The sequence below is a fragment of the Athene noctua genome, chromosome 13, assembly GCF_965140245.1.
Source record: "Athene noctua chromosome 13, bAthNoc1.hap1.1, whole genome shotgun sequence".
Taxonomy (NCBI): domain Eukaryota; kingdom Metazoa; phylum Chordata; class Aves; order Strigiformes; family Strigidae; genus Athene; species Athene noctua.
This window is the reverse complement of record NC_134049.1, coordinates 14518836-14544395: the sequence shown is the minus strand read 5'-3', so window position 1 is coordinate 14544395 and position 25560 is coordinate 14518836. Positions and strand designations below refer to the sequence as shown.

The following is a 25560-nucleotide window of genomic DNA, read 5'->3' as shown; positions in this document are numbered from 1 at the left end:
GCAATTTGCTAAGTTTAAAACAAGGCATTCAAGCATGCAGAGGAAGCAGCCATCAGGAAAAAGAAAAGTGAATTTTTTTCTGAACTCATAAAGCTTACCATTAAAGATCCCTGGTTTTTCTGAATCTGAAAAAAGGCAATATGTAATTAGCATGTCATAATCAAAATGACTCACTTGGACACATTATGATCACTGAGAGAAAATTATTGCATCGCTGGTGGCAATTTGTGGGCATGTGTTAACACAATTTACATAATGAAAATACACAAATGTTAATAGCTCGCTTCTCATTTATAGGCGAAAGTCAGCAGAATGTTAATTTCACACAACACTTTTTAGTACCCTCCAGGTTGTATTAGAATAGGAAGAAAAACCATAATCCATTTCAAAAGGCTGTTTACGATTCAGATATAAATAATGTTTTATATTGCTAGATTGTGAACACTGGGCTTAATGTTGCAATCATTGCTAATGTTATGAAGCTCACTCTTTTTAAATTAAAAACCGATTTATTTAAAATTGAAATTAAATCATAGTCAGAAATTAGAATTTTGGATTACTGCCAGACTCTGCACACAATCCCTTTTTTGTGAAGAAAACTTTAATTATGTGGTTGAAGTATCTACTGCTGCTCAGGAAAGCCTTTAATACTCCACTTTTACCCAAGTTTCTTATATATTCCAAACCAGTTTTACTTTGACTATAAGTAGAGCATTGCCATCTGTGAGGCTGGAAAGTTTGATGAACTTTGTATTGCTTTAAATGGCAAAGGAAAGACTTGTTATCAGTCGTCTCTGAGCCTTTCTTAAATTTCTTTACATCAGTTTAGTTGGGAAATTAATTAATAGTTTGTAGTAACAGACCATTTGATTGCTAACAAATATTCTGCCCCATACTGGCAAAGCACCTTTCGATTACAAAAAGAAACAAAGGCAGAATTACAATACAAACAATTAAAGACAAAGCACAGAGCAGATACTTAATGCAAAATATCTGACTGAATTTAGGGATGCTGGTGTTCTGATGATTTGTACATACATACCATTTTTAATGGGTGTGGATAATTAATAACGTATTTTTCCTAAACAGACATAAAGTTGCTTGCAACCCAACATAATCACGATGCAAACAGAATGCAGTCCTTAGTGAAAACATTGTCTTCTGTTCTAACACAGTTTATTTGGCTTGCCCCTTACATTTAATATTCTCTGTTGTATAGTGCCATGATGATGAATGTTGCAGGGCTGCCATCAGCTTTGGAAGCGCTCTCCCCCAGTACCCAGCCAGAGGCAGGATCCTCTAGTAATACTTTACAGGTAGTAAAATGTAATATAGAGGAGGTTGAAAACTAACACCAAGAAAATAGCTGATATTATGCACGTCAAGTCTTTCATTATTGTATTAGTAGTGCACAAATATACACATGAAGTTTCTTCATATAATTCTATTTTTTCCAAGGAAGAACAGAAAATAATAAATAGAAGCAGCTCATTATATTTTTTAATGGTCAGGGTCAATCTATTACAATTCAACACCAGAAATTTGCTGGTTTGCATTATTGCTAATAAGCAAAATACTCTGTGGATATAAAAAGACTTCTTTTTATACTTCACTTCCAGATGCTAAATGACAAAATAAGACTCAGCTTATTTAATAGGGATGAGTCGGAGCTTCTTTGGATTAGCGCACATGAACAGGCAATTCAGTTTTTCATCCAAACAGAGTATATGTCACGTTTCCTTACCAGGAAAATAGGTCTTGCCTTGAAAAGGAATAGAGGTGAGATTGTATACAGTAGCCTCACCACAGATACGATTACATCCAATGACAGAACAAGATTTAAAATATTATTTCTAATAAAAGTGCTCAGTGCTTCTGATGAAAAATAAAGCAACGCAAATTGAAGTACCACAGAATTCTTCCTGTAACATTGCAACTCTCCGCCGGAGCAGCAGGCCCAGCTCCTGCGAGAGGGAGAGACGTGTGCTCGCTCGCACACACATCGTTACCGGGGTTTATTACACAATTTTGATGGCAACATATTATTTTGAGATCATCTTCATAAATTTTGCATTAAGGTAGCTGTGCCAGTACCTGGAATTGATTCAAAATGCTTAAGACACTCAATTACTTTTTAACACTGTTACCCGATGTAATGACATATCTGCTATTTCCCTTGCATTTGATGATGCAACATCATTGTAATTGATTCATTTTCTCAATTAAATAAAGCTACTGTGCTTTCCTCTATGCGAATGCCACAGAGACTCTCCAGTTAGATGTATTACCTATTTTCTCTGTCTCAGATATATTGCTTGTAAGGCTGCACTGTGCTCCTCTGTTAACTCCACTAGAAAATGCAATGTTACAGTCATATTTTTCAAGTTCTGAACAGCAATGAACTTAGCTGTATTTATATTAGGCATATTTTTCACTGTTAAAACTATGTTGTTTACCTTTTCCAAGATCACATTATTGGGCAGCCTCTACAACTATAAACCAAACCTAACTGACGACAACTTTACAGTCAGTGCTTCTCCTTTTGCACACAGTTCATGAAAAAGTGAAGCATCCAGTTTTATAGCACATTAAGAACAGTTTTAAAAGTACCCAACATAAAATGTTTTATCTTGCTGTTCACCCACACTCCTTTTTTTCTTCCCTTAACCGTCTGGTTTTCGTGCACCACTGGGAGGTAAGAAGTTTAGGAGGCAGGTTCCTTTCAAGGGATCCAAGTGCAGTGGCTGCAGCTCAAAAGCTTGAGCACGTGTCGTGTCACTACCCCGTGTGATGCTCAGTAAACTCGGGGATCAGGAAGGAAACTGTCACTGTCACATTTTTATACTTCCCATGAAGAATTTCAAAGAGTGAAATGGTAGCAGTGACACAACTGAGCACTCTGCTTGAATGGAAGACAAAAAAGGCACAGCGTGCATTTTAAGAGTATCAAGGAATGCTTTGGTGCGCTCATTCAAACGTCATTCTCATCTCAGAAAAGTCACTTTAAGCCACCAACACGCTCCCTCAGCCATGCCAGAAGAACGTGGGTAAGCCTGACCTGCTCATTACTGGAAAACCGAGTTAGTCAGAAGGTTTTGTAAGCTTTTTATATGCAAGCGAAACGGTGTAAATTTACAGAAATAGATCAGCTATTTGATATTTTTGAACCTGTATTGTATTTGCTGTGTTTTTAATTACTGCATGTGATAGTTTATAATTTGAAGAAACAGATAAATAAATCTATCACATTAACAGTCTATTTCTCAGGTCATGAAATATCAGTGGTATCTGGATAAACTACTCCATAAAGCACATTCTCCAAATGGCATTTTTTTTAGGTTGGTTAAAAATGCAAAAGTTTGCCTCCTGCTTCATCTACTATTTAATGAATGCCTCTGGTTATGAAAAGCAACTTTTGACAGACCATCAGGTTATATTTCTGTCTCCATGGAGATACTTTGGACGGGAAGTGGCTGAGAAGACCTCTACCATCCCTTTCACATTATATTCACAAGCACAATCAAGGAAACTCAAATGAATCCACCCCGGGTAACTTAGAGGAGTCACTAGCTATAGCTTTAATTTTCACTTTTACTCTCTGGAATTAGGACTTGCCCTGGAGCTCTTGTTTGAGAGATTTGCAGGTGACCCAGGGTTAGATCTTCCCATATCAGTTAACAAATTTTCTCTTTACATATATACTGCTTTTCAAGCAGTGATATATTTTTTAATAGAAAAATACATATACCAACAAATCATACAGTTATGATTTTTAAGGAGGGTTTCATGGTAGAACATTTATTGTCTTAATCCAGGAAACTGTAGATTTTAAAAGTACATATAACTTATTTTTAATCTTCACAAATGAGGGTTAAAGCTGTATTGAACAGTAGAAGCTACAAACATTGTCTCCTACTGACAAATGACCAACACACACTTGCTTTGTCTCTGCCCTGATATAAATGGAAAAGGAATACATAAGTGTACTGCATTTCCATGTGGTCTTCACCACCATGGGTTTTACTCTTCCTCTGGAATGAAAGTGCGATCTTCATATATTTGTAAAAATATGTATTTTACAAATTCTTGCAAAAGGTTATAGTTCTGAAAGAAGTCAAAGCACCAAACCAGTAAGACTGACTCCCTGTAATTTGTTCCTGATATTCTGAAAACCCTCCTCATACCAATCTGCGGATTTTGAAAATGGCAAACTTCAATTATTGTCATAAAACAGAGGACAAAAAAAAAAAAAAATCAAAATTAAAAAAAGGACAATTGTCAACAACCTTAATATTAAATATATTCTTACAATTATATTATGCTGGTGTTCCCAGAGGTCTACGAACAAATTTATACAAAGAGATTATTTCATCCACCATTGAACTGCAGCCACTTCTCACAGAAATCTGTTTACCAGAGTTTAGTAACACAATTCAACCAAGTGGGCATGAAAAACTACACTGCTGAAATTGTGGAGGGAGTGTGAGAAGCCAACAATAACTACTACACTGGAATAGGACCAGGATGCTCATGATATCACATTCCTCAGTCAGCAGGAATGTGGGACAAGCAAGTCTTTCCTAAGACAGCAAATTTACCAAACTCCCATTTAAGACCTTGTTTTGAGTGTCACAAGAAGTGCGATAAGTAGAACAAAGGGTTGTCAACTAGAAACCAAATAAAGGAATAGGGTTTAGTTCTAACCAGTTATTGTTTAATGTCACTCATGCTTATCAAGTTTAGCAAGCGATCACTGTGGTAATAGAGGGGAATAGCAGGAGAACCTAGAGGACACTAAGGAAGAGGAAAACTGATCACATCTGAACAGGAATAACGTCGTGACACTACCAAAAAAAAAAAAAAAAAAAAAATCCCCAAAGCCCCAAAAGGAGAAACACCATAGTGGGATGTCCAGGGAGGAGTACACTCTGAAGACACACAAGGTTATCCTTTCTCCATGCAGTACTGGGGTGCTGTGTCCAAGCCTGTGCACCCCCAGAGAGCTGTTGGCCAGCTGGAGAAAGTTCAAAAAAAACCCCACAAGAGCAGCCAGAAATCTAGAAAGGAGAGACCAAAGTCTTCAGACTAAAGACAGAGTGAGGATGACCAGCCCTCCTGTATCTCTTCTCCATGATCAATACACACACAACTACCACCATACCCTGCAGCAAGGAAAGCCTTTCTAATAATAAAGCAGAGGAACAAATAATCTAAGGAAATAAGAGAGCCTCTAACACCAGAATTGTTGAAGAGCAGCAGGTGAACATCCATCAGGATTGTCCCTCTTCATAAGCACACCACTGCCAGTCCCTTCCAGCTTGAAAAGAAACAGGTAAAAAAGTCAACTGGGACAGCCTGTCACTAGAAGCTATCTAGAAAAACCCTGAACTTTCTCCAAGGAGCTCCAAAATCAGTTGTGACTGCTACATATTATACAAGTCTAGGGACATCTGAAAGGAAATAACCGAAAGCAACAAAAATTGGGGTATGAGTGGAGTTTTCTAACTAAACTGAGGGCTGAGTGCGTTGAGGCACTATGCTATGCAATGAGCATCCTCTCCTACATCATCTGACTGCCCACTGCAGGTAGCGTTATACTCATGAATTAAACCCATGGTTCCACACAGCTGGCAGAGGAACCTCTGCTGTGGAAACCATTCGCTCTTATTCTAGCCTTTGGGGCTCCTCACTATGCTGAGCAACCATCACACAGCAGAGGAGGATGAGATAGTCACGTGTGCTGCATGCTCCTACCAGGCATGTTGGAAACACAGCCCTCAGACTCTGGCATTACCACTCCATGCACTTGAGGAAGACCAAATGTTGGGACCTTAATGACCATCTCCAGAAGTGCCTGACAACCTCAGACCGTGAGGAGCAAGTTGCCTCGCTCCTCAAACAGGCTGAGAGCCACAATTCCTTTCTGAGCTCTTACAGGTGCACCCTTGGTAAGGAAACAGGCAAAACAGAGCAGGGATCTGCTACACCCTTGTTTCCATTCACCTCCAGTTCCTTTGGAGGAACCATGCCTCCTCCTCCTCCCAGCCAAGACAGCCTGGTCTGAGAACACCGAAGAAGTAAATTTTCAGTAAAACCAGTATTTGCTGACAGTTTGCAAATGGCCATCTAAACCAACCAACCAACCAACCAACCAACTCAATCCTCCTACTGCTAGCTGATCCCCCAGGTTTCAGTTTTCATTCAGGCAAGTCATTCAATGGCATCCACTGCAGGAACTGTAACTGGGGGGGATGTTTCCTTCCAAGCACTATAGAAACATCTCCTGTTCCACAGAAGCACCAACTCATGCAGGAGATCCTTATATATTTACAAAATCTCTGAATTTAGAGATTTCATTATCTGTTCCTGGATGTCTTTTTTCCCCCTTCCTGGTCAGTAGCTCTCATGGCAAAAAACATAATTTCATTTTAGGATCTTGTTCAACTTTTGCAGTTAAAAAAGTCTCAGCACAGTCAGTCTTGTGCTGTGAAGGCAAGATAACAATGGCATGGAGCAACAAAAAGGCTTATTAATTAAGCCATTTTCTTATTCAATACAATTTGAGAAGGGTGACAATGCCATAACTAACCGAAAAACACAAACTTGTGTCCTGACCGCAAAGATGTGCCCATGGGTGCTGACTGTAGTAGCTAATTTTCCCACTGTAGTAAATTGATTTTTTCACAGGTTTGAAGCTGATATCACTGTGACCAGGTGTGAGGTTTTACATAGGGGAACAGGCACAGAATACGTCCTGGAATGCTGGGCACAAGACACAGCCCAAGCTCTGGTCACCCAGGCTGTCTGTAATTGTTAGGGTTAGAACACAAAAAAATATACATTGGTCTTTTGATATTGTAAGCTAATAATCCACTCTTAAAACATATTAAAAACGTATTATAAAACCAGGATTTACTAGTTACCTACATTTCCAAGTTTGCTCATATTATTCAAACATCAATTTTACCTTAAAAAAAAAAAGACAGGAAGATTAAAATAAAAAGATATAAATTTGTCTTTATTCCTTGGATTCCCAACAGATTTTTTTTTTTGCTAAAATGTCTCCCTTTTCAAAAAAGAAAACATCTCTGGAAAAATTAAAACTAAATTCAAATTTTACAGTAAGTTTCTAATAGGCAAATCAAATTTAAGTTCAAACTTATTTCTGGCTAAGGAGAAAAAAAAAATAAAGCAACATGTATCCGAAAAATATTATCTCACGAAGGATATATATAGTGAAACCTATGTTAAGAAATTGGTAAGAGTTTAAAATAATAGCAGATTACTTAAAATATTGTCAGTGATTTCTGGAATATATTATGAAAGCAAAAATATTTGCACAAATCTATCATATTTAAGATATTATACAATAATTTAATTCACTATTTTGGCATTAGCATTTGAACAGTGTTTAATGTCTTTTAAATGGTTAGATATAATGACATATGTGGAAGAAAAACATTTCTTTCTTACTAGGAAACATGCTGTAACCAACCCTCAATGTATTCTCACAAAATAAATGAATGCTTAAAGGATGTTTCTGTCAATTGAAAAAACAACAGTAAAACGGCTACTTTACATGCCAAGTTAAACTAAATATTTTTTTCCTTGACAACCTGCTTACATTTAAATGAAACCAGGCCAAATTTGGTCAATAGTATGGATTACATATAACAAAAAGAATCTTAGACCATGTTAATACAGGGATCAGAAAGCAGCAACTTCATTTAAAACCATGCAATTATTTAGCAAACTAAGATACAGCAAATAAATTAATCTGTTTTAAATGGAAGCGCTTGCACAGTTGCTTTTTTGACCTATAATTAAATCTTACTTGCAGAAATCACAGCGAGGGTAGAATTTGCTGATGAAAGGATAAAAACCAAATCTTGCACAAAACCCCAGCTTTGGTATCAGAAATAATAATAAAAAAAAATATTTGCAAATGCTTTTCCTGCTGAAAAAAAAAAAGCCATGTCCCAAAGCTGGTGTAAGTCTGCATTGTCCCCTGATCTCCCCGGAGCAGCAGAACTGATTTGCTCCAGCTGAGGATCTGGCCCCGCATACGCAGAATATTCTGCATTGTCTCTCCGATGCTTTTTATATGCTGGGGCTTGGTAAAAAGTACAAACCTTTCCCTAACAGGAGGAGCAAAAGGCAGATTTCTTTCACTGAGGATTTTTTTTCCTGTATATTTTCTTATAAAGCAAACCAATGGCAAGTCTATAGCGAACGCTTTCTTGGGCTATAAAATTTCCTATTATCCACTTATGTTTTCTTTGCAGTGGGATTTAAGAATGCCTCTTCCTTGAGATGAGTAATATGTCATCATTTTGTTGAACTAACAGGCCTGACAGTCTTGCCTCTCCGAGTTAGACACAGTGCTCTGTGCTCGCACTGCTGGTAAAATGAAGGTGAAAAAGCTGGGAGAATAAAAAAAATCAAGGGGAAAATCTAACTATAACTAAATTCTTTACTAATTCATTACCATTATTTATTCTGCTGCAAAAATAAACTATCTGTATTAAAAAAGAACCTTAAATTAAGGTCTCTCTTACTTGCACTGCATTTTGAAATAACTTATTTGAATCCTTGGATTATCTATTTTAACAAATACCATCTTCTGTATTCATCATTTCTCCTGTCTTTTTGATCTTTTTTTCTACTTATCATGTTCTTTATTTGAAACAGATTTTTAACAGATAATCTTGATCGTTATAACAATATCTTCCTTGCATTTCATTCAAATAATTCTTAAAAACAGCTTAAAAAGCCGTTTGGAATAACATCAAGCTCTCCATCAATCAAATGAAAAAATTCCGCTGGCGGTTGTATAAACATCAGATCAACTCTGATGTCTTCAAGGATTTCAGAGTGAACCATAAAAAACTCCATTAACTTCTGACAAAGAATGCAAATTAATCACAACATGGGGTGAAATGAAATTAAAGGCTCTTTTCTAATCAATGACAAGGCAGGATGAAATATTTGTTACTCTCCGCGTTCAGGCTGCCGGGATGCTCGCGCTTTCCCCGCACACCCCAAATGCAAGGTGTGAGCACAGATTCACCCAGGGTAGCTGTTTAGCCCTCCCCATCCCTACAGCTATCTGCTTACAAGTCGCCCAGATTCACAAAACACACTAATCATCTGAATCTCAGGTGCATCCAATTTGTTATTCACACTCTCCCGGTGCCAGTGAAAAGCCTGGCGTAGACAGATGCACCAGGAACCTTAAATGACAGTTTTGGCCTCCGGAAGTGCGATCGCTACAGCAAAATCTAGTACAGCCTCCAGGTGAAATGTCTGGAGCTCCATATGGAGCAGGGAAAATTAACAACAAGATGAAAATCGCTGTAGCAGCGGGGAGTCTGAATTTAAAAAAAAAGAAAAAAAAAAAAAAAGAAAAAATTTAAAGATGAGGAAAGAGAAGTAATAAATTAATGGGGTGTGAAAACATTCAAAGCTTTACAATACCAGGGGCAGTATTTGCTCAGATTTGGAGAGGGGGGGAGCAGTGGGATGGGAGGGTGCCGAATGGGGGACAGGAATTTTGGTGGCTTTTAAAATTTTTTTTTTAAACTTCAGGTCATTTTCATGTAATTTATTAAGCGAGGCCTGGAATTGTAGCCAAAGGAAGGAAAACATTTCTCTAAATGCAGAAGTATCTTAAATACTGTCATCGTAATCCGCACTTTCCTGTAGCTGATTAAATCCTCGGCAGCTGAGTACTGCCTATTTCTTTGGAGTATTTCCCTAATGGATGCAGCGTCCTTTTAACATCCTGCTTTGTATAAAGTTTGACTACAAGCCGAGAATATTTAGTGGGCAATTCTTTTCATTTCTCCTAAATTGCATTATCATTAAACAAGTCATTGCCCCATCATGTTTTTACACAATACACTGAATTTGAATCTACGTGATTAACTGTACGTCTTGCAGTCTGTTCAGCCACTGTACATCTTTGGGGTTCCAACTTAACATTTAATTAAATATACTGTGAGGTGCCATGGCCTTTTGGATTTTTATTTTTTTTTTACAGTTCTTTCTGCATAGACATGTAAAATCAAAATCACATAAATTCACGTTAAACTTTTAAAAGTGATTTGAAACTTATTTTCCCTACATGCCTTCTTCAGTTTCTTAAAAACCTGGACAGACTATGGACTAGCAACTGGGTCTGGTGAAATGGGTTTCCTTTCTTTTTTAAATATTTACGTAGGAAAGGCCTTTATTCAAAAGCATATATTTTTGTGCTTGAGTGCATGCCCCATTCCTATTAGTTTTAACAGAGTTATGCAAACACATCAGGGAAGAATATACCTTTATGTGCTTATATTTGTATCTATGGAAAATCCTGTGAGCATCATACCCTATAACTTTCAAAAGGAGTTTTACGTTACAACAAGCAAACAATAGTACATTGCAACATCATGCCAGGAAAATGAACAACAAAACAATAAACCCCATAACCGTTTTAGAAATTTACTTCATTTTAAGGATTAGAGTTTCCTGTGCAAAGTTTTTACAGTGGAAGAGTCTGTTCTGATCATTACTATTTGTTATTTCCTTGTTCGGATCACTACTTTCAGCAGTTAGCTACAGATTATGAAGTTAGCTGCGTATCAAGACAAAAAAAATTTACAGTAACTCTAAACACACCCATAAGCAAATTCACTTGCATGAGTAGTTGCTTGCACGCTTAAGTGCTTTCAAGATAAGACTTTATTGTGAACAGAAGATTAAATAATGATAGTGTAATGTGTAAGTATTAGCAAAGTAAATATAAACAATAAGTGGTAAGTTCTATCATTAAAATAGTCTACTAAAGACCAGAAAAAAAAATCATCCTGTAGTCTTACTGGCACATTGCAGGAGTACCAAATTTCCACACTGCAATGACCCCCTCTATAAATCTTATTAATTTAAACTGAATTTGCACACACCATTTGTGTGTGTCTTAGAAACAGAGAAAAAGGGAAAAAAAATTTTTTTTTTTCAGCTACAGCTGGAGACAAACATTAATTTGCAGGAAATTTCAGGTGTTCATGTATCCATACTTCCTATTTTCTGAGAGAAGTAACTTCAAGTTATTTAGGGACAAATTCTGCAAACACACATATGATTAGCTTCATTCATTGAATAAGCCCACTGAAGTGAGGAGAATTTACTCAAGTGAGTGACTTCAGAATCAGGCCCTTTTGTAGGGAGATAAATAGGTACTTAGACATTAAAAATCCCCCCTACTAATTATCTCCCTAATCAGAGTGGGTTTCTAAGGGTTCTTGTGACCAGCTATGTAAACACATGCCTAAAATACATATTCTTCACATAAAAATCCTTATGAAAAGCAGTTACTTGAAAAGCTTAATAGCTACATTTTAAAGTTTCACCTCCTCAACTGTTCTACATTAAAAAATATATACAATTTCATGGACTACTGACTTGCCAAATATTCTTTTACAAACCCGATCCGCTTTTCTAATTAGAATAGCAAAAAGGATCTTAAACTAGCAATCATGTTTTGCTCCCAATTCAGAAAACAAATTTTTGTCTCGAATCATACATAATGTATGTGCTCTAACTTCTTTCCCCAAGCTCCAACACTTCTGCGAACAGAGGGTTATCTTAAATTGTATCCCATGTCACTTGGATTTATGTTATAATACACCATCTACAATGAACATCAAGACACACAAGGAGCACAAGTGAGTATGCCAACGTATGGAGGACACTTCAACACAAGAGCTTCTTTTTCAATCCTCTCTTCAAAGGAGAGGGTACATTTTAAAATATGGATAAAATATGCAAAGTATGTTCTGCTAACCCGCTACAGCTCTCTCAGTAAACATTTTCCAAAGGAGATGAGAAGGTGAAAAATCAGTATATTGCCACATATGCAAAACCTTTGCAAGTCCATAAAAGTGTCAGGAGAATTTGCTTAAAACATCTTATAAAAATGGGAGAGAGATATAGTCCCAGCCTATTATTCAATAACCATGTTTGTGAGGCATCTGCATAATCTAACCATGCATAAATTAGTATGTGTATTACAACAGTTATTTGCATAATAATAGCAAGTTAATAGATGCTTAAAGAGCACAGACCAACACCACCTTTAAATCAGACATGCCTCCAGGCACTCTGATCTGTATAGACCAAGATGCAGAAAACAGTGTTCATAAAACATACAAAAACATAAAACCCACATTCAAATAATTCATTTTCGTCCCTGGACACTTCACTTTTCCCCTCTCTCCCAGGAAAGAATAATTTGAAGAACTACAGAATAATTTGTTACTATGAATTCTAATATTCATCTTGCAATACAAATTTGAAGTAATCATCAAACCTATTTCTGGATTGGTTGTTTTGTTCAGAGCTTGATGTTTTTTCAAGCATACGGACAAAGTAAAATACTACATGGTAATGCAGGCTCAGCATTGGCCTAACCATTGCCACTGAAGATGGAAATAGCTTTACCACCAACTTCAGTGAAACTGAGTTAGGTCAGTGGAAAGTTAGAAAATGTCAGTATCTAAATAAAATACTAATATTAGGTCCTCTTAAAAGGGAGGATCCAGAGCTCCCTCAAGTATTCCATTCACATTATTTTCTTGATTTGAGAAGATTTTAGACCCTTGTACTATTATTCAAAACTGGAATTAAGAATTAAAATATAAAAAAGGAGTAGCTACACCTTCTTGCTTCAAAAGCACTGTTGTACATACTGGATTATCTTCTAATCTCACAACAGAACAATCATTAACATCATCATAATTTTTATTGTCTCCAGGGAAAGAAAATCTAGAGTTTGGAGAAGAGAAAAAAAAAAATCAATAGAGACTTCTAAATGACTCCTTCAAGATACCACTTTTCAATTTAACAGGACAGATTTATTTGTATGTGGCTCAAATGTTCACAATTGCTCTCTGCACCTTCATACATAGGAATGAATGTCACAGTGGCAAACAGCAGTAATGAACAATCTTACCTGAGGATATGGAAACCTCCCAAGAGCAAGCTGGGAAAGGAAATAATATTTGTCTAGTTATATAGATTTGCATGGAGGGCACATTTTCTTAAAGAGAGAAAAGTACTCAACTCTTACTATTGTATAAATTGGAAAATGTCAGCAACAGTAATTCTGAAAACACACAAAGAGCTGTATTTAGAATGGAGTCATTCACAACAATTAGCCTACAGTTCTATGTTTCTGAATATTTCTGTATTTCTCAAGCTCTTTTGTCTGTACCACTCAGTAACACTGTTTGATGCCCAAGTTCCCGAGGACTCTCTAAATTAAACCAGTTCAGCCTCAATAGCGAGGCCAACGACACTGACCTTTACCGATAATTATCTGCAATGAACAGGTATTGCAGTGCATGCACTGAACTCCCAAAGTCCTTCCTTAACTAGCTCAGAGTAAAATCTGGGTTATATAGCTGAGGTTTGCTTCCTTATCGGTGTCAAACCCAGCTAGGAACATGTCAATGGGATCTGGAGCGAGATCGTGGCACCCACAAGATGACACTGTCTTTTTTTTTTAGATCTACTTTCAAATGCATACGGTATCAATTGAGTTTGTTGCCCACACTGTTTTGTAAGTTAATCGATGCATTACTACGGTATCTGCTAGGAGCAGTATTATACCCAACAACAATGCTACTGTTGCCATAATGCCATAGCAAATAAATATTCCATGATAAATTATTCGTACAACTTTAGGTTTTCCCATTTGGTATCTGAACCTTAGAAATGATTTCAGCAAATTACAACTGGTTTAAGTTATTTTGTCTACTATTCAGTGAAGGACAAGGGACTCCTTCAAAATGGCATCAGAGCAGCTCTGTTCTGATGTGCTTTCTGAGTAAGCCCACCTCTCTCCACAGTTTACAAGAAGCCGTAGTCAGATGAGCTTCTCTACACTCAGCTTGGCCTTTGTGAATCCTCCCCTTACCAACCTTCAGAAGGAGGTCTACCAAAAAGGTTATGAATGCTCTACTATCACTGATTTGTCTGCATGATAAACTAGGTACATTCATATCAGACTCAGTAACAGCATCAATGCTGAAGGTCTAACCCATCGTGTCATGTACTACGAAGGCTGAACCACACACCAGCACTGGGTCAAAGCTGTTTCATGGCACCTGTATAGCCACTGATATTTGAGCTCCGCAGTGCCGTGGTTACTTGACCTAGCCAGATTGCAGCTGAGGTAGCTGTGCTAACCTGCGATGAAATTTCAGCCTGGCTGGCAGCACAAAACTATCCTAAGTATGAACAATAAGGCATAGACAGACCTGTAGCAAGGTGGAGAACTGATGGGGCGAACACCAGTAGACATACTCAAGCCTCACCAGTTCAGGAGAAAGGTCATGAGAAGGTAATAAGAAGCTGACACCATGAGTGGAAGCAATGAGAAAACAGCAGAGATGGTGCCCTTTCTGCAATTCCAGCTGCTGTCCAAACCTAGTATCATACTAGCCATTTGGCTGTGAGCCTTAGCAAATACAGTCAAGTTCTTCCAGATCCTCACAGGGAAGACATTACAAAAGCAGAGTTGGTCTTGAAGCATTTGTATAAGAGACATGCAAGAGAAACCCAAAGAGATGAAGCAATTTTTTTGGTGACTCTCTTAAAAGAAGCTTTTGCAATATTGAGATAGTATTTATCATGACAATCTACAGGCCTATTAAGGGCGTTCTAAAGGAGCTACTCGGTTTGTACAACATCTCTGAACACTTACTTACTGCACAGAGACATCATTGCTATAGGAACTGCATATCTAAACTTCCATGAATCACTGAAAATTCACCCCAATCTTTCCTAAATATCTCATCAGTGGGAGTCTGCATAATGACTGAGGAGGAGGAGCCATTATGGTCTGCTCTATCAGTATGGTGTTGACCAAGGATTCCTACTAGCAGTAACATAAGTAGTTTTTCTGAGATGTTTCTACGTGCCACTGATCTCTCCAAAAGTTGTGATCTGCTAGTAGACTTCTGTTTGGAGATCGTTATGTTGGTTTGTAAGACCAAGACCTACAGAATGTAGAAGAAATCAGGCTTATAAGAGACACTGGAAAAAGGATCATCATTAAGGTGACAAGCATGTAAGTAAGATCTCTTCAGATTCTCCAAAGAGATACCATTTAACCTGTCTTCCTCCTCTGGGTTTCTTCTGTGCTTTGTCTTCCAGGTTTGCCTTTGAGACTCAGCAGTTTGGGGTGAATTCTGCCTTTCAGTTTTGTTTCTGGTGCAGTGCTGAAAACAGTGCTTCTCTCTGCAGCAAATCCATCCTCGTAACAAACCAACCTGAGCCAAGCAGGCCTCATTGCCATCCTTTCTATCCACTTGTGTCTGGTTCACAGCTTCTACCAGCTCAGAGTGTCACTCTCTGATGGCAGGCTTTGAAATACACTGCTAAATAGTTCAGCCAAGACCCTACATTTTCTGTTATGCTCACTCCTAGGGACCAGGAGCTACTAAAACATACCCTTTTTTCATCTTCTCTTCTTTTGGGAGGACCATCCTTAACTTCCAGCAAGCTGCTCAAGATTCTAGAAGCACTGTTACTCTGATAACCTGTAAATGCCTAGAAATAAACCTGTAAATGCCAAACAGTCTTCCATGAACAGAAGTAAAACAAATCTTGATTTTTTCCAACTGACTTAAGAATAGGCATTACAATAGCTACTTGTAGGAATGTAATAGTTACCCCACTGTAGAACAAGAAAATAATTATGGCTATATACACAGGGCATCATTCTGCAGATTTTATTTAAGCAGAAAAAGGACCACTGCCCTGATGATGACTTCAAACTAAGCATTTCCATTCTCACTGACAATTCCTCTCCCTGACCTCCACGTGCCTCAACAGGGGCTCCAAAGGCAGCAGAATAATTGGGGAAAGAGCAGTTTTCTGCCAGACATAAGTACAGGGTGGAGAAATGAGCTTCAAGGAATCTGAAATGCATCAGGAACAAGTTCTTTGGGGTTGTTAAAAACCGAACACTTTTCTCAGTGAAGCTGCTCCTTGACTGAGAACTGCAAAGCAATACAGCCACGGACATGTGCCAGTTCTGCATCCCCAGAACCATCACTTGATTCATCTAGTCAGTTGTTTCCTCTCTGCAAGATTGTCAAGGTATTATAAATTAAGAAACTTACCAAAGAGTATGTAATCTTCCCTGAAATAGCCTGCAGATATGTCACTGTACTAAATGTGTTTCAGATTTAATGAAGCTTTAATGTCCTTTTTAATTTTGCCTGTTTCTATATCACCAGGGGTCGAGCAAGGCAATCAGCACTCAAGAGGGTGGTTTGGTTTAAAACTAGGAAAAACTCATTTGCTTATGAGTTGCACTGTATTTTCTTAATTAAATTTACTAAGTAAAATGGTTTAAGTTCAGCCAACCAATGACCTCTGTATGTAGATTTAGATTTATAAATAGTGTCACAGTTAAAGTAAAGAAAAAAACCCCCAAAACAAACAGATTAGAGCTTCACTAAAGGGATTTTCATACTCTATCATCTGTCTCAAGGAAGTCATATAAACACATGTAGCACAAGCCCAATGCAGGATACAAAAAAAAAATTAAACTACCAAACAAATACACTATCAGAAACTTATCTCCTCTGCATTTACATGATGAAACATGGGGACTTGCAATTCTGTTTTTAAGGCATTACTAGTTAGTTTGGGAACTGATCAGTATTTCATGTAGCTCTGGATATTAAGGAGGGGAGAAGGAAATGCTTAAACTTCCAAGAAGCTGGTTCTTTTCATTTCCCTATGGATACCTTCCCACTACACAAGAACTGTAAAAAACATCAGTTTAAAAAGGCCCAGTAAATTGCAATGCCAGCATGGTATGGAAATACAAATGAGAATCAGACTATATCAGCAAGAAATATGTCAGAATAACACTTTTCTACACCATTTAACTTGGGAGCAACTACATGTCTGTGTAAGGTTTTTTTGTTTTTGTTTTTTTTTTTTTTTTTGCGGGGGGGAGAAGGATTTTAAAACTATTACTTTCTTAGACATAGAAGTAGCCCATTAGAGCACTTAAAACACTCATCTTATGGTGTTCAGTGAGGTTGCACCCTGAAAAATGATGTGCACTTCCAAGTGCACCTGATAGGAGCCTTCCCCCAGACTTGGACAGAGGTGCCGATGGACATACAGGGCACACTGTCAGATTTTAAACCAGTACTTGATAAACTGAGAAATAATCCCAGATTATTAAATACCAGGCAGAGGTACAGCATGCATGCATGCATGTCGATTTTTATCAAACTATATCTAAAAACACACAGGGGAAAGCAAAAAGAACCTGAGGCAGGTGGTTTTGGTAGAGGCAGTTGCCTAAACCCCCTGTCCTGAGCAGCCATAAGAAGGGCTGGAAAGCAACTCTAACCTGTGCTCTAATACATACATTTAATGTGCAGATAAGTGCACACAAAATTAAAATGACTTGTTGAAATAATGTAATTAACAATTTTGTAACTAAAAATGGAAAAGCAGAAATCCTCACTAACAAACTGCTTTCTCTACATCGCCCTTTACATGCCTGCTGGTATATTGTTAATAAGAATTACAATAGTAACTTGGTCCATAACCTGTTCAGAAAGTGACTGAGGGAAGGAAGTTCAAAACATATTTTTAGGACACTCAGGCAATAAAGTCTCCCACTTAGATTATTGTCTATGTTGTGCAAGTTGTTTTTTAATTTACAGTTATACTGAAAAGCATGGGATGTTTTTACTCTTAATTTAGACACATTCCATGTTTCTCAGCATAACTGCAAATTGAAAATAAGCACTTACAATATCGCTAGTGATCTAGCTGAAGGAGGACTTTATAGTCTGAAATGTTCTAAAATTTGTTCTTAATTACCTTGTGCACATTTTACACAATTAAATTTCCATCTAAGGATTTTGCATTTAGATTGTGCACTGCAGTTAAACCCTCATTTTATGGAAAAGCAGCCGCCACTTTGGAACATCCAGACACAGGAAACTTTAAAAATCAGACTTAACTACTGGATAACATAAAATTCCCTAGGTGAAATTTCATTCCAAGACCAATTTATACATTCCTAGATAGATGGCTTAAAATCACCTGAAACTCTGCAGGGTATGGACCTTAATAAATATTAAATACCTCAAAAACTACTCTAAGATTTTTCTTTCCTTCTAATATCAATTTCACTGTCCTCTTATTACACAGTTAAAAAAAAAAAAAAAAAAGAATCCAAAAGGATATAACAGCAATTTACCAGCGTTAAAGTGCTTCTGAGGTTAAACTGACAACAAAGAAGAACAGAAACACAAAGCATCTTGAAGTAGGGTTTCAATTAAATGTGCAGGATTTAGTAATGCAGGACGAAAAAAGAGTTACAAATTAATTTAATCTTCTGCCTATAGTTTGCAGCTGCACTCCAAAGTGTCTGGGGCTTAAGAACAAAGCCTTGAAAGGCCTCGGAGTGAGGAAAGCTTCAATTTTTAATGTATAACGCCATTAGCTGATAACTTGTGGAATCTGCGACCCCTGTGGAGGGGCATAAGCGCGGGTAACAGAGACTGATGAAGTGACATATTTGTTCATGTCTAGGACTATGAGGAGGAAGGTTATTACTAATACCATCAGGCCCAACAGAAATATGCCCTAATAACCTTTGGGACATTCCTTGGCTTGAGCAGATGAGTTTGAGATCTCTCTACATAAAATATATTAAAAATCAAAGCCTAATTCACCTTAATTAAAGATAATTAGTTTCACTTTGACTTCTTTTAAATATGAACTATAGTAAATGCACTGCAAACTAAAGACTGCGGACAATTATGATTAAATTGCACATTTCTTCCTTGCCACAAATCCCTTATATTACCAGGCTTTTACTGCTATGTCTTCAAAGGTGTTGCTCAGAATAGCAGTGCCTTTTCTAAAGGGAAAAAGGTGGGACATGGGCCTTTCAGGGCCAATCTATGGAAATTGTCAGCTGCAAAATTCACACAAATGGACCATAAAGATTAATGAGACCACTTGTTTGAGCAGAGAGGCTTCCTGCGTATTTGTTCGCTGGATTTAGATTAATACCTAAAGAAAAAAAAATGTTAAATTTGGTTGTGCTGGTGGAAATGCAGCTCAACTTCAGCTGTTCTCCATCCCCACTGGCACAAGAGAGTTCATCTGCCATTACAAACTGATTAAATAACAGGGAAAGGCAGACTCGACTGACACACATTTCTAAATTTTTGACTTTTTAAAAGTAGAAACAGCTATACTACACAGTATAGGAACAGGGACCATCAATCTATATTACATAATCGTATATATTACAAATATACCACAGCTGATGTTATCTTTTAACTGTCCACCCATCTACCTACCCAGGTAGAGAACTGTATTATTTATCTCGCTGCTGCACAGACTGCCCACAGCGGCCTAGGAGCAATTGCTGAGAAACATGATACATCGAGGTCTCAACCTGTGCAAACTGTACCTAAACTTACACTTTATTGCAGCTTAGTTCACAATCTTCACCTAATATAGGGTTACATCCCAGTGCAGCAAGCGGATAAATCATCCTGGAATATTACTCTGGCTAAGTTTAGCTGTGAGTGGAGCATATGTGCTTCCAAGTCACTGAAGCAAAGGCCCATAAAATACACTAATTACTGGAAGTTATGGTCACTGAGTGATTGATAGCGCTCTGCGAGGCAACTTCCTTGTTTTCAGCTATTCTGACGGGCCTCCCCCACCACACAGCAATTATTAATTCATGACCCAAGCCTCAGGCAGTGGTACCTTTACTTCTAATTCCTCTACCACAAAGATCGTGATGTAGCTGGACATTGTCTGTCTTCATTCTGGTGGCCGATGAAGACGACAGACAAGGAAATGGAGCTAATGGCCACTGCTTGGAGCAATTGCTTGAAATAGCTCAAGGGAGGGGAAAAAAAAAAAATCTAGGCCAGCTTTTTCCTAAGAACAAGTTTCTGAAACACATCATTCTGTACAGAGTGATTAAAACTACATACTCTACGATAAGAACAATTCAAGCTATTGAGCAAAATTCTTCCTGTGTTACAGCCACACTCAATGGGTGAGCAAAGCAGGCAAGGATTTGTCCACATGTCACAAACATCACCCTTATACTCCTTAAAAATACACAGTAACAGGATGAGGCTCATGCAAAAAAGCACTTTTTATTTTATTGGGTTTTTTTATGAAAGATGCCTGTTACTAAATAATTATACCTATGCAATTATCAGTGGTCCATGCTGCGAGACCCAAGGGCTCAAGACATGAGTCTGCTCTCAGCCATACTTCATGAAAACAGAAAAAGGCCAGAGATTAAACATCTTCTTCATGAAGTTGGTTCCTTTTCAGGAAAAGTCTGTCTGGCCAAGGGCTGGAGCCACAGAAACCAACACTGCCTGAGGCCCTGATATTGGCAGAGGGATGTCAGCCCACAGAGATCATAATCCAGCATTTTCAGAAACACTTGATTTAAGTTTTCTCTACTATTATTCAGAGTGATTTGCAGTGACAAAGTAAACACCCATCACATCCAAGCATTGCTGGTTATTAGATGGCTGGGCACAGAAGTGAGGCTTGGTTTTTTTATTAGTTTAGAGAAGGCTGGAATTCAGTAAGGAAAGAAAAAAAAGTAAAAAAAAAAAGAAGAAAAAAAGAGTGATTTAAGACACATCATACTGTATCTACTGAAATGTGCCCAGATCCATCTAATGCATTAACTTCCTGAATCCTCAGCGTAGGAATGGGAAAATCCTGCTCTTCACATGTTTGCTTAATGATGACCTCGAGCCTTCTGCAACGAGCCATTCTCAGTGGCTCTACTGGCACCAGCAGCATTGCCATGGCAAGGACATTTAAACAAGCAGAATAAGATTCTGCTCATTCCAAGCATACAAAAAGCAAGGAGAACTCCAGTAAGAACTGTCACTTGATTGCAGATACCTCACTTCAGTCAAGTATTTTGTGACAATACGAAGACTCCTGCTCTGCACAGCAATTAAATGCAACTTCTCATTTCCCTTTCAAGCTTGACCGTTGCCATCTTCTAATGGGCTATCTTAATTAATATTCCTCCTGCTTCTATTCAGTGTAGCTTCTGACACTGTAGGTCACTGCACGGTCCATGTCTGTCTCCAGCAGTGACAGCTGCCCCATCATGATTGTGGCCCTTTCTACCAGACCTTCACCAAGCCTCCAGTGCCACTACAGAAGCTAAGCTGTACCACCAAGCTTCGGGTCTCAGATTTCCCCCCCAGATCTGTCTACCTGCTATTGTCTAGGTAAGGGTGTAAAATTAATGAAAGACCAACCATAACATCCACACATAAGTGAAATCCTGCAGAAGACTAAATCATGGTCTGCAGATCAGCTCACAATCTTGATATCGAACCATTATCACTTCAAAGCTGATACATGACTGATAACATACTTTAGGCTCTTTAGAAAGCGTTATTCTGAAACCTCCTCTCCTTGATTACATATACATGAATCTTTACATCAGTTTTATGCAGCTAAACATCTTAAAGATTGAAGTGCTTTAAGAGAATCATCTTAAAGCAGAGCTGCTTCTCTCGTAGCATCCTTTTCAAACACATTCCTCCTCTTTGCCTTTGTGGTCTTAATGAGCTCCTCTTACACCTCCGTCTGCGTTCCCAGCCCAAGTGTGCTGAAGAGTCTAAGACTCCATAATGCTGACATTGCATGTGGTCAGTGTTAACCCTGCTCGGAAGATATCTATATGTGCCTGAAATACAAAATGTAAGGCATGTTTGCTGGATATATACTGGTGTTCCTATATGGGGGAATGCACACAACTGTTGAAATACTGCTTACAACAGCACTTCAACACAAATGTCACAAACAACTCCCAACCCTTGAAAGCTCTTGCAGATATACAGATAACAGAGAACTCTGGTGACCGAAGACTTAAAATTCTCATTTTGGGACTTCTAAGAACTTATTTCTAACATTAGAACTGATATACAAACTCCTTTTCCATGAAAGAGAGAACACTGATAAACTTTGCAAGAAAAGTTAATTCTAAAAGGAGGCCTGAAACACAGGAAAGTAACTGTTTTACTCAGCAGAGACTGGAAAGTAGAGACTAGGATGTGGTACAAAAGGAGGTGTAAAAAGGTATAATTAGCCAAGCACATGAGCTTGTATTCTACTTCCAAAACTTTCTTGGTTTGTGACCCAAGTGAATCACTTTCATTTCCTGCATTTCCTTATATAATATCAATTCTATCTGTAGGTAAAATGAGCCCTGGATCTTCTGGCAAAAATCTGCAAGCCTGTACTTTCCCTCAACAAACAGCTCGGATCACAAGTCTATTCCATTCTCTTCCCAAAACTCCCTTCTCCTCACCTACCATCTCACAGAATCATTCAGGTTGGAAAAGACCCTTGGGATCATCGAGTCCAACCATCAGCCCTACTCTACAAGTTCTCCCCTACCCTGTATCTCTCAGCATCTCACCTAAACGACCCTTAAACACCTCCAGGGATGGTGACACCACCCCCTCCCTGGGCAGCCTATTCCACTGCCTGACCACTCTTTCTGTGAAAAATGTTCTCCTAATGTCCAGTCTAAACCTCCCCTGTTGCAGTTTAAATTAGAATCTCCTCATGTTATGTAAGAGACTGGTCCTCAGTCTTGTCAGAGTGCCAGCGCTCCTCAGCAGGCAGCTTCAAGACAGTAAAATCCAGAAGAAAACCAAGAAGCAACCCCGTGGGGAAGCAGGAGGACCTGAGAACACACCAGCCCTACCAGGGTCCCACCAAAGCTCTTCTCACCCAGCTGCTTCTCCCTTGCAGCAGTGTCTCAGCCCAGGAGCAGCAGCTCAGCTGAAGGCGTACCTACTCCTCAAACACCTCCATAAAAAGGCACCACTGGACAAGAATGCTGCCTATCCAAAACCAATATGATGTATTTCATCCCATTTTGGATGCTTTGAAGTCCACTTTCGGATAGCAGCCATGCAAGGTAGGATTAGAGTCATACTGGAGACTAACAAAACCTTTCAGACATCTCATTTATTCTCCTGCGCAGGGCACGGTTCTGGGGGGGAGGCTGGATCGATTACAGAGCACACACAGCGCTCACACTCAGCCCAGTCAGCCTGGAGAGTATTTTATGATGGAGTTATAAACCCCTCAAAACCAGCTTTTATAAATGAAAATGCTGACACAAGTCTTCAGTGTAGTGACAGTGATGTCATTAGTTTAAACTGAACTTGCCTTGTCAGCCCAAGAGTGCTTAAACGTCTAAAAACCTCATGAAAACACACAATTTGTGATGAAACACTTTTAAAGAGTTTTACATATTATGTATTAAATTTAACACGCTTCAGAAAATCCTGGAGAAAATCAAACTCAAAAAAAATGAAGGAATAAAAAAAAAGGTAGCAGCATTTAAAAAATATTTCATTATTTTTAATACATTTTTTATTTTTGGCAAAGGGAAGACTGAGCACTTTCAGACACCTCTTACTTCAAAAGGAACAAGAACGCTCACCATCTCTCAAAACTTAGCTGGCACACACATCTAATACTTTTCTCACTCCGCTAGCAAGTTTTTGGGGGCATTTCTCTTAACCTTCAAAAGTAACAGTTCAGTTTCTCATTACACAGAGCTTGCAGCAAAGAAATTCAAAACATTTTAAAGGCTCATAAGATTATTAAAGAAAATGAGAAGATTTACTTAGCTGCTATTTTATATTATCATACGTCAGAACCGCCCTTGCTAACTTGGTCCCAACATGCTATTTCTTTTAAATTAACATGCTATAACTGTGCTAGCACGAAGTTGTAGGGATTGGAGTATTACACTACTAAGTGGAGATGATTTTAAAATCCTACAGCAAATGCTAGCTTCCCTTTTTAACAGTTCCATCAACAAGAGCCTGGGTGTCTCCACTACCAATCCCCATGTCAATACAGTGTTACTTTAATGACAGTGACCTTGTGTGGCTCTTTGAGCATCTTCTTCACCTTTTTGAGACATTTTTCTAAGCCACTGTCCTTGCTTTCATCATTTAACACATCACTCAAACCACTTCAATAAAACAGCGATCATGTTGAAGAGAGGTCTCAGAGGACCAGATGACATACCAATTAACAAAGCACACAGAACCAAATTGGTTTTTTGTACATCTGGTTCAAAAGACATTCATGGAAAGTAGAGAGAGAAAAAAAAAAGTTGAGAAGGTTTAGAAGAGGAGAGTAAATGCAAATTAAAGGAATTTTCCTAATGTTGGCTAATATAATGTGAAATTCATCCTTCAAATCATGACCAGAGAGGTTACCTACTAATAATCCTAAACTAAATTCCAGCTATCTCGGTCTACGTGGTAAATCATCAGATTGCTGCTGCACACCAAAATACATTTTTAATTCAGCCAAGGAACTAGTAAATGCTTGCTCTGTAGGACTTCTGCAGTTCTATCACTCTATTCCACTGTGAATCAGGAAGAACACCATAGTCAAGCCTTAATGTGACACAATCTCATTTTAGCCCTTCGTTGGCTAGATTCATTTACAGAGCATATGAGTACGTTCTGTAGCTCTCCCAAAACTGTGAGGGCTCTCCAGCATTTACAAACCATTAAAATTTGCAGTAAAACAAATTAAAAGAACTGCATCCCCTGTGACACGTTAAAGTATGTCATTATTGTAATTCAGAGTTAGCTTCAGTCAGACTCTGGAGAAGATTTACAAGATCTGAATGCAATGATTCAGCATTAAGTATTTTCATTTTGGTTAAAACTGATTTGGCAAAGAATTATTGTTTGAAAACATAATAGTCTCAGTTAACGTTCAAGCTATAAAATGTGAAAATCTGTCTAGATGCAGAGGGCCGGCACCAAGACTGCTTCTATCTAATCAGCTAAAAGCATCAGGTGCACTTCACCAAAAGACATATTCATCTTTACCATAATGATACTACATTGTAAGAGAAGAGAAGGGAAGGACACCTATATTTTTCAGTTATTTCTATCATGCCTTTGTCAGGCTGTGCAAGAAAGATGATGCAAGTCATTGATGGTTTGAATGAACTCTTCTTATAGGAAGAAACAACTGCTCCAAGCAGCAGAAAGCTCTTCCATGGGACTGTCCTCGAGTTGAAGAAGTCTCCTGAAAGCTTAGTGCTTGAGCTGTCAAGGCTACAAGGGTTTCTGACTGTGGCTCACTTGTTTGTGGCCGGCCTACACCCGCGTGAAGAAGGCTACGTGAACATACCCTTCTGTTAGCACCAGACAAGAGCTACTTGTCCCTTCTCCCAGACCAGACCAAGCCAGATCTGACTTTACTGGTCAAGATACTATCATAACACAGGCATTTGTACTCAACTTTCACACTCTAGGTTACCTTTCCTATAAAAAAAACCATCCATTTTTATAAAGTAATTGAAATTCGTGTTCCTTAAAATATCTGATGAACCTTAAGCTGAAAAACCCTACCTTTTTCCTGAATCAAAACTGACCTTATTCTGGCTAAACCCTCAGA

At 38.2% G+C, this 25560-nt stretch overlaps 1 protein-coding gene across 3 annotated transcripts in view; it reads right to left on the bottom strand.

Moving 5' to 3' along the window:
• MAP2K5 (mitogen-activated protein kinase kinase 5) overlaps positions 1 to 25560 on the bottom strand; it is a 140265-nt gene that overhangs the window by 39459 nt on the left and 75246 nt on the right. For 2 of the 3 annotated variants that reach the window (XM_074917412.1, XM_074917416.1), the window contains 2 exons: positions 12995 to 13024; positions 99 to 125 (listed from right to left, as the gene is read on the bottom strand). In XM_074917412.1, coding sequence (XP_074773513.1) covers positions 99 to 125; positions 12995 to 13024 — 57 coding nt within the window. The remainder of the gene's footprint in view (positions 1 to 98; positions 126 to 12994; positions 13025 to 25560) is intronic. The other variant, XM_074917415.1, reaches the window with a different exon arrangement.